General features: G+C 40.1%; 1 protein-coding gene across 6 annotated transcripts in view; it reads left to right on the top strand.

The window, feature by feature from the left end:
• The first annotated feature begins 497 nt into the window (after nucleotides 1-497).
• ATP2B2 (ATPase plasma membrane Ca2+ transporting 2) overlaps nucleotides 498-10,529 on the top strand; it is a 744,290-nt gene continuing 734,258 nt past the window's right edge. For all 6 annotated transcript variants that reach the window (XM_019505109.1, XM_019505107.1, XM_019505106.1 and 3 more), the window contains exon 1: nucleotides 498-980. In XM_019505109.1, coding sequence (XP_019360654.1) covers nucleotides 782-980 — 199 coding nt within the window. In that variant the 5' untranslated portion in view covers nucleotides 498-781. The remainder of the gene's footprint in view (nucleotides 981-10,529) is intronic.

The raw sequence follows: 10,529 nt of genomic DNA, 5'->3' as shown, positions 1-10,529 counted from the left end.
GGATTGACAATGGATAATCTCCTTTCAGTTTTACTTTTCTTGCACTGAAAAATAGTGTTTATAATGGATGAAGGCATAGTAATAGTGTTCAATACATTTTTATTACTTGTCATCTTTACAGTTTTTTCTTTTTTGTTCTTGTCAGGTTAAAGATTGATATAACAGTGTGAACCGGAGCACATACCAGAGGCACATCTAGGATGTTGGACTAATGGCTTGGTTATAAATATTCATGAGCCATCTCATTTAGCTAGAGCTCTTGGGACTTGATTAAAGTAAGGGACACTGTTATTGCTGCTGTAGCTGTAAAGAGCCTGTATTACGACAGAGCTAGCGGTACCTGAATCTTGGGAGTCAGTGGTGATTGTCTGCAATATCTTCCAACAAAGCTATGTAGACTCTTCTATAGACCAAGTTGGGGGCAACAGATAGAATGAATTTCAAAGCAGCTTTCTAAGTCCTGTTTTCTAATGAGTATTTTGTGTTTGCTTCCAAAGGGCCACTGGAAGAGATGAACATGTAGATACTACTGTCTGTGCTCAGCATAATGGGAAGCAGTGAATGGAATGGAGCTTGTCTGCAGCCTTGAAAGCAGTCATCCTGTGGACTCAGAGCTTGTCAGGGACACCTCAGTCATCAGAGGCATTCTCCTCAGAGCTCATTGAACACATTGGATTTTTAAAACTCTTTTAGATTGGAATTTGAGTTTCTTTCCTTGCAATTTTTAAGCAATTTTAAAATTCCATCAAATATACAGAGTGGAGCAATATAAACAGCAACAATGGGTGACATGACAAATAGCGATTTCTATACCAAGAACCAAAGAAATGAGGCCAACCATGCAGGAGATTTTGGGTGCACACTGGAGGAATTGCGCTCCCTCATGGAACTTCGAGGAACAGAAGCAGTAGTAAAAATTAAAGAGACATATGGGGACACAGAGGGACTCTGTAGACGTTTAAAGACATCACCAATAGAAGGTAAGGGAGTTTTGCTTTCTTGATTTAGTCACAGATTCTGTACAGTACTGGGATTCTTAAAATGACCTTCCAGATAAAGTGAATGGTCAGTGGAATGAATTTTCTGTCACTCTTCACTGGAATTCATACAGCATTTTCATCATTCCTATGGCAGAACTCCACAGCTAAGGGGGAAAATACTTCAGAAAGAGAATAGGAGAGAGAAATAGACAACCTCTTTGTCAAATATACGTAGTTGTTAAAGCAAGCGCGAGAATATAAATAGTATTTTATTCAGTAGTTTATTCATGTTTTTAAATGAATTAATTCTATTTTTAAAAATAAGTAAATAGATGAGAAATTCAACCCCAAGCTGATTTACTTTGTGTTTGTTTTTTTGGATGGAAAAGAAGAATTGCTTTGAAGGCATTTTAAAATAACATGGACATATAGAGACAAAACATTAACTTTTAGGATTTGGATATGACTACCGCACAAATTAATAAACATTATATATTTTTGATTACTAACCTTGACCTCTCAACATACTGCAGATATTTCTATTTACATTATTAATATTTTAGCTTAATTGTTTTCCTCTTGATAACTACTAATAATCTGACTCATAACCTTTTGAAGATGGTGTACTCTTGTAAATATCCTTGGACTGCTATACCAGATTAGAACGTACTAATCATAGCTTCTAATACTAACTTTAATGGACAATAACACATTAGGTTGGTAATACTGACTTTGAACCTATAGTATGTTTACCTTTGTCTTATAGTGTAATGTATCCAAGACAACTCTTTTTTTTTCCCTTTTCAGGGGGATAAAAATATTACTTAAAGGTTTGATTATCTCACTCTCTCTTTTTTAAAATGATCGATTTAGTAACTAGCTTCTTGTTTTGTTAGACCTGAAAACCCTGAAGTATTAGTAGTAAACTGCAGTGGTAAACATACCATTTAATTGTAATGTCATACAATGTGATATCCTAAACTTATACCAGGAAAATGATATTAGGGGAATAGAAACCAATTTTTATTTTTTACAGGAAAGATACATTTCTCATGTTTATTCTAAATCTTTATTACAACTGTGCTACACTTAATGGTGTTCAGATGTGTAGTCTCAGAATTGATCAACTGACAATTGGCATAATAAAAGTTTAGATTAAAACATGAAAAATGCCTGTTTATGAATGATAAACTAAAGTAATGCCGTATAGTAGAACCATTCAATAAATACTAATAGAAGTTTGGTACTACTGCTAAGGTTCAGCAACCTGTTTGCCCATTAAATGTTCATGAAATTTTATGGGTGAGCTTTCTCCGCGTGAATAAGTCACCAGAACTTAACCAGATTCAATGGAGCAACAGCAATTTTACCTCTAGAAAACCTCATGCAATTTGTACTTCACAGGAAGTGTCATTTGCACTATCTACACAATATGCAGCAGCAAAATAATTTAATTCCTCATACCAGAACAGTCTGTATGGATCCAACCAGTCTGGCTGTGCTGTCTCCAGTGGTAAATCTATATCTGATACTACAGATAAGGTAACTAAGCCCTCAGTGCACCTAATCTTTTGTTCATTAGGGAAAAACTTCTCCGGCTCCAAACAGCAATCAGCATATGCTTTGAATCATGAAACCTCTGTAGTGTTTTAAATTTTTTAATTACCTCATCTAAGAGTTATTATCAATAAGTTTTAAACTTTATTTTTGATCTTTTTTCCTGGAAAAAATATTTTGAGATATGAATTCTACTGACCAATTGTATTTCATGTAGAGAGCGCTTTATATGCTGGGGAAGCTATCTGTATGAAATCAGAATAAAATAAAGGGCTTTGTCAAATTTTAAATGCATTTTTAAAAATAAATCTTTATTCATTCCATCCAAGTTTACTGTTCTGTAAACTCTAGTAAAGAGGGATATAACACAAGTAAGAAAACATATTGTCAGTGTGTGTTTTGCTATGGAATGAAGAAAACAATTGGTGGAGTTACCTACGGATTTGTGAGTTTCACATCTGTCTGCTGATATGACTTAACAGCCTCATTGTGTGTGAAGGATGTATTCACCCCATCTCACTTAGCCCTCAGGGGCCATCTTCCCAAAGTCTTGTGCCTCACAATGATCTCCGCAGTGTACTGCTTTAACCAATCCAATTTCAACAAAACCAGGCTGGTAGAAATTCCACTATCACCAGCTTTCTTGGTTTTTACTGCCTCAAGCTGCAGTTTCCACACAGGACCCATGAGATGGGATACAGTATGCATTAACTTGGTCTACCTATCCTCTCCCATCAATAAATTTATGTTAAGGAAAGATCCTGTGTTGGGTTAAGTGCATATGCTTCAGAGACTGCTAACTATGCACAGATCCAGGAAGCAAGAGCAACTTTAAAATGTCCACTGTGATTTTGTTTTCATGAAGCATTTACAATTTTATAGAATATATAACAAGTGGGTACAAGATTAGACAGAAAAAAAGTTTCACATGGAAGTTGGCATTTCAATTTGAGTTTGGTCAAATGGCATCTGATCTGAGTCCACCTACTTGCTTGATGTCATAAGAAAGTTAGAAGCTGTGACTAGTGAATGGATTTGTCACCTCCTTTCTTATATTAATATTTGATATAACACTTGTATACCAAGGAAAAGCTACATAAAAGTGCCTGTTTGAGGACACCCCTCCCATGTGACGTAGGTAAGAAAATGCAAGCATACCTTGCCTTGGTCTATGCTGTGGTGCACATGCTTTCTTGACTCTTTGAATTGTGGTTACTAAATATGTAAATTATGCTAATGCAATGTATGTATTGAGTTTCTTTAATATTAGATAGTATAAAAGAAATTTGCTTCTTGAACATGTAATATACATCTCAGATGTCTTTAAACTTTTGAAAATGTTTATTGATCTCATGTTTCCTATGTATTCCTAAGTGATTTGTTGCACTAACATATAACTTTATTGTGTTGAACAGCTATAATTTAGAGTTTTCTAAAAAGACTGTGAGAACACTTTCAATGGAAAAATATAAATACCCCCATCTTGCACTCTATTTCCGAATATTTTTAATTTAATTCAATTTCATTTGTATTAACTTGGGATGGTGCAAAAAGTAAAGAGATTCCAATTGTCTGTTAGTCAACTGAGCAAAGCTGTTCTGATAGTTGTATAAGTTTCCATGGAATCTGAGTCTCTGAGGCCCACTCAAGCATAGTGATACCTTACAATGGAGGAAAGGCTGCTGATACAATGTGATGAGGTAGCTGGAAGAATACCAAGTAAAACTGAAGTTGTATTCCTGTCTGAAATTGATGTATTTCACCTATATCTTTATGCAGAATATACCAATACAAAGTATCTGGCACATTTTTCTTTGTGTGACAAAAACAGAAGGTCACTTTAAAATGTTACCTCTTTATTATTTAAGTAAGAAATCGTGTGAGACAAAGGCCAGGTATAGACATGAGACTTTTATCAGTATAAGTGTCACGGGATGGGGGTCCTTGAGGATGGCTGTTACCCCTAGGGCCCCTCGACTGTGCCAGTTCGGCCCGATGGGCACCTTCTTTTCCTGCCCACCACATCTTGATGTATTTGTAATATAGGGAGACTGCCTTCACGTCCTGTTGGACACGGTCCTGATGGATTTCCTTGAACCCCATGGGTCCCGGACCCCTTGTGGGTCCCATTTTAAAATACATGTCCCGGGACACCCCAGCCTTATGGGCTATATGTGTGGCTCCAACCGCCCCTTTACCACGCCCCAAGCCTTGCAGATGACATTGATGTTGTTTGGTCTAGGCCTTGCTATGATTTGGCACCTTTGTCCTCTTTGGGCTCTCTGCAGCCTTGTCTCTGTGCCCCTCATGACGTGCCCTTGCTGGCACTGGGGTCTGTGCGCCCCAAATGCTGCTCCCTCTCTGGTGCCAGGGCCTGTGCACCCCAAATGCCATGCCTTCTCTGGCACCAGGGCCTGTGCACCCCCTAGTTGCTGCGCCCTCCCTGGCACTGGGGTCTGTGCCCCCAAATGCCATACCCTCTCTGGCGCCAGGGTTTGTGCACCCCAAATGCGGCACTCTCTCTGGTGCCGGGGATCCCATGCTGCAGTGGGCCCCCAGTGAGGCCTCCTCCTTCCCTATATAGTCTCACCCAAACCACTGGTATTATAAACAGCAAACAAACATAAGCCCATGGGCTATATCATAATACAAAAGACCAGGGTGTGCTCTGCCCCTTTAAAAGCATTGAACTTCATCCCTGGCACTAAGTGTTTAGTAGGCAAGCGTACCTGTGGAGCTCATGGAGCCCCATTAGCCTTATGTGCAGCATAGCAGGCAGTTGCTATGTCACTGGGTGCTCCTGTCCCTCTGGCTGCTAGCAGGTAACTACCCTCCCTCATTCCAGCCTGGGGTTTATATGGGCCTAGGGCCCTGCCCCTTGTGGTCAGCTGACCATGTGCAGGTGCAGGCTAATTTGCCATCTGGCTTGTTGCCCTGGTAACCTGCACGTGGGCTCCTGTCTTTCTCTTTGGGCTCTCTTCCCAGGCAGTTTCTGCTCTTCTAGGAGTGGGCATCTCACTGCTCCGCGACAAGAAGTGATCAGAAATTAGTCGATACTTGTAACAGAACAGAAATTTGGCATGCAAAACTGCTCTATATCTATAAGAGAAGAAAAGTTCAGCATGCACAGACTGGTTTTAAAATGGCGGAACCCAGCCTCAGATTTGCCCTCAGCCCCAACCCTTACCTAAGAATGAATGTGTGTAGTGTACACTACTGATCTAAACTACGCTGCTTACCGAAGACCATGTAATTTAGATCAATTCCACCTGAGACTTTTTGAATGTATGCCCCAGCCAAAAGTTTTCAAGGTAAGTTTCCAAAATATTACTGTGTTATAAAAATGGGAGGTAAAAACAAGTTGTGTGTAATATTGATCTATGTGTTAGCTGAATCACTTCTGCTTTCATCCAGGGTTGAGTCAGTGGAATTTGGATTTCAATCTGGATTTAATTTTAAGAACAAAAGTTCATCCCATTTTTAACAGTGGTCCTGTTAGGATACTGTAAAAAGATTCCATGATAGTAAGTCCATGGTATCAATAAGCTGTTTAGCCACCATGATGGCCAGGTCCACATGAGCAGGGAAATGCATTTATAGCAGCACAAATAGTAGTGGCAGAAATTTGTGCTCCTACTTTTGTGTTGCAGTGCATGCCCCTGCCCCTGCTCTTTGCAGTGGGACACATTTTGCTGTGAAGTGGCTGGCTGGGGCAGACAGTGCCTCAGTACAGGGCTAGCACGTAGGCAGCCTGGATTACGTGCTCCCCTGTCTCTGTGTTTGTCCTGGCGCACACCACTTTGATGTGCTTTATGCTGCTTTTTTCTTCTGTTTTTTTTTTGGGGGGGGGGGAGGAATTGCCAAGGGAAGGGGCCAAGGGAAGGGGGGCTCACTCCTACCCTGGGGGTCTTCAAAAGGAGGCTAGATAGACACCTTACTGGGGTTGTTTGATCCCAGCATTCTTTCCTGCCCATGGCAGGGGATCGGACTTGATGATCTGCTCAGGTCCCTTCCAGCCCTACCAACTATGAAACTATGAAATCCTATTAACAAATTTTGCCCCAGTGCTGCAAATTAGCAGTGCCATGCGTGGCTTAACATGTAACATGTTCAGTTTGTGGTGCCACAAAGACGTCTGCAGTACCACAAACCATACGTGCCTGCACATCTGGATTTGGCCCATGTTTTCAGGATAGAAGCCCACTTTTGTACCATCTTAACTGTTCATTTAGGATGATATAATACAATGTTTATTTAGCATCTGTATCCGCTGATGTTTACTGTAAAAACTGTGGTTACTACACTGTACATATGATTTAAAAGTAGCACCTGAACAAGTGTAGGACTTTTTCATTTTCCATTTTTTCAGGCAAGTGAAAACTCACCATTTTAAATATGTAAACAACATAAATAAGGAGTGAAAAACAACCATATAATAAATAGATCAGTTATTTGGTGCCACAGGCCCAATAAACATATAGCAAAACTACTGGAAACATTTGAACCTGTTTCTTTTAAAGTATGATCACAGGAACTTTTAATCAGGTATAAATCTCCTTAAACTATTATATGGCATTTGAATATGAAACTACATTTGGCTGGTGGAATAAATTAAAAGTTATTTAAATTAAAATATTTTATATAGAAGTTAATATTGATGTACAAAATGTGACATACAAAATTTAAAAAATGTCATGAATAACGAAGTAGAAACTAGTCATTAAAATAAGGCAAACATACAAGATTCCAGATAGGTGCAGGAAGAGAAGAGACTGTGACCGCCTTGCTTTGAATATTCGCTCACGCACTGCCTGGGAATGGGCACTTGCTGGTGGGCATGGTGAGGCTTCATGCATCTTCATGGTCCTCCTTTTTGTATCGGTGTTGCCTGCCGCCAGCGTGGAGAGCCTCTGCAGCTATGGTGAGGCTTCATGCATGAAGATGCATACATTGAAGACAATATTAATTCAGCATAAACTTACCTTATTTTTACTATAGGTTTGTGGATGAAAATAGTACTGGTTCCAGCTCTCTCATCTCTGAATTAAATCAGGAGAAAGAGGTGGAGAGACATATATTGGAATTCCCCATCACCTTTTCTGCACCTTCTGGCTGCATCCCCTTGAGTGGGAATATGCACTTTGCAGTGCCTCAAAGCCTTTTGAGGAGCCACAGAATGCACATAGAACACATGAATTGGTTCACCATGCTGCATATTTGCTGCATGGTGGCAAAATTATATACTGGGAAATCCTGGTATCTAAAAAAATGGCAAAAAAAGCAGCATGGAGCAAGTGGCAGCAGTGTGCACCACCCGAAACTGGATTCTGGTTGGCTAGAGCCATGCTCTAGCTTCATGGCCAGGCTTCACACACGGATTGCTGCTGCTGCAGCCCCAGGAGATCCCCAAGACTCCAGGAAAGGCTGCTGAGGCTAGCCCAGGTGCTGGCCCCAGCCTCCCCTACTCCCACCGGGGGCAATTTGCTATGCACCAGTGTGTGCATGCAAGGGCATTCTCTGGGGACAGCTAGCAGTGCCACAAATATGTGTCACCTACTATTTGTCCCCGGGGAAACATATGTTCATGCTCCTGGGGACTCACCCTCTTAGTCTGTATCCTGGGTTTATTATTTCCTCAGTTCCCTATAATGGATAGAAACATTCAGAACATTACAAATCTGGCTCTTTCAAGATATATTCTTTGGGAAAATTTTGGCTTTGAACCAAGGCTATATCGTAGAAGAAATGTCAAGTCAGATTCATGACAGTTATTAGATTTTCTATAACAATTGCACAAGGCAACAAAGTAATTTATATAATTCTGGGTAGAATAGAAAGACAGTAGCTTGAGTGTATTTTGTGTAAATTAAAACTTTCCCGTCTTTGTTATAATTACCACCTGCCCCTAAAACCCTGTCTTTCAACCACATGCCAGCTCCACTTCACTGAAACATTTTAAAACTGCACCAATTTTTACAGTATAAGAATTTCACTCATAACATACAAAATAATAACAGAATAACATTCATCTCTGTAAGGCCCATGAAATCTATTTCACTGCTGTCCCCAAATGCTAATTCCATGTCTTGCTTCCACAACTGCATTATGTTGGTGTTCGAGCTGGTTGTCTTGCCCAGGAATACAAACAATATAAACACAACTGCTCACAATAAAAATGAGCCAACAGGGCAGAGCTATGACTCATTGTCTGCACATGTCTCTACTTCCTAAAAAACCCTGTCTTAATAATAGTGATGTGTTGTCTAGGATGAGTCTCACAGGCTTACTTTCACATGTAATGTCTCAGGCCCGTCTTTCAGTACATAGTATCTTATTTCAGTCTCACATATTGTTGAGAGTCTGATGTCTGGAAGTTTTTTCTTGGTGGAGAGTATGGAGATTGCAAAAGTACTGCTATATTATAGGTTGTCCACTGTTCTTAGCTATCACTAGAAGAGGACCCTTCCAAGTAGACCCAGATGCTTGCATGCATGATATTCTCATCCTTAACTTTCTAGTCAATTCCATCTTGGACTTCAGTGTGTCATTTTCTTTAGCCAAAGCTGTTATTGTTGTACTGTGGTATCAGAGAAATTTCTGCTGATCATGGCACTCTGTGCATGTGTTATCTTGAGTCCACTGCCACATGGAATAGTCAACTGATTTGTAAGTTTGACTATTGTCTGTGAAGTGAGCCCATTAATGTCTGAGTTTCCATCTGTACTAATATTTTAAGGATGGATACCTACAGATTCATTCTCCATAGCCAATGGGAATTTAAAATAGAAAATCTGTTTCAGAATAGAATATTTTTATAAAGGCTTAAAGAGATTCAAGAGCCACTTGAATGCTACAGAGCAGATTAGTGTTTGACCCCTTATGCCGGAAGGTAATTGCAGATTTCACAGGTTGCGTGTCAGTTGCTGTAGAGACCTAGAATGGTTCATTAAATGGAAATTAAAATTAGGAATTTAGGTTGTAATTTGAAGTTAGGAAATATAAGGATAGTTGTATCTTCAGCCTTTAAGGCATATTGAACAATATTTTTGCCATATTTCACCAGAAAGGTATAATAATTAATTGCAGTGCTGAGCTGTGTACAAAATTGGTGATATTAACAATTGATATTGGACAACCTGTACTCCTTTATTACCCAGATATATTAGCTTTTCTCCAATATTCAAATCAGTTTTATGTAAGTATTAGTGCATCTGATGCTGCAGCAACTGACTTGCCACTCCCCATGACTGCATTCAGAGATACAAAATTTCTACCAGTGAAAATTTTTGAGTAAAGAAATTCTAGCTGTCTACCATGCACATCAAATTTTGTGAATACTTGATGAATCCAAATCAGCCATGGACTCTTATTTAGGCAGAATTAACACATGATGTAGGCTAAGAAGAGTAGGATTTATCCAGTCTTCCACTCTGCTCCCTAAACCATGTTCTGAAAGTATATATGTCATAGGGCACTGAAGTACCTGCTCCTAAAGAAGGACAGGTGTTGGTTGCCGGGGCAACCACAGGGGTCAGCTGACCAGGAGGGGGCGGGGCCTGGCGTATATAAACAGGCCAGGCTGAGACCAGGGTCAGTTCCTCTTGGGCTGCTGAGGAAGTAGGAGCTCTGTGGAAGTGGGCAGAGGAAAGAAGCCTGATGGCCTGAGCAGCTTCTGTTGGGAGGAGACCGGGTGGAGGAAGCCCGGGTTGGGATTTTGGGAGGAGAAACTACCTGATGGTTTAGAGTTTGGTTAGCCAGGTGGCTTAGTTCTTGAGTTATAGCCGGTTGGCTTATGATATTGTTTTGTTGTTGTTACACCGGAGGACCGGGTGAGGCTGTAGGGGTTGGAGAAGGCCTCATAGGAGCGCCCCAGTAGTGGGGGGGGAAGTGGTGAAAACATGTCACATGCCTGTTTGGAAATGCACTGATTTTGCAGGACTTTTTCAATGTCAACAAAATATTCTAAAAATCCAGGAAAAAAAACAAAATTTT

Source organism: Gavialis gangeticus, unplaced genomic scaffold (genome assembly GCF_001723915.1).
Source record: "Gavialis gangeticus isolate Ggan-Ray unplaced genomic scaffold, GavGan_comp1, whole genome shotgun sequence".
Classification (NCBI taxonomy): Eukaryota; Metazoa; Chordata; order Crocodylia; family Gavialidae; genus Gavialis; species Gavialis gangeticus.
The sequence above is the reverse complement of the archived record's forward strand: the minus strand, read 5'-3'. Positions and strand labels throughout refer to the sequence as shown.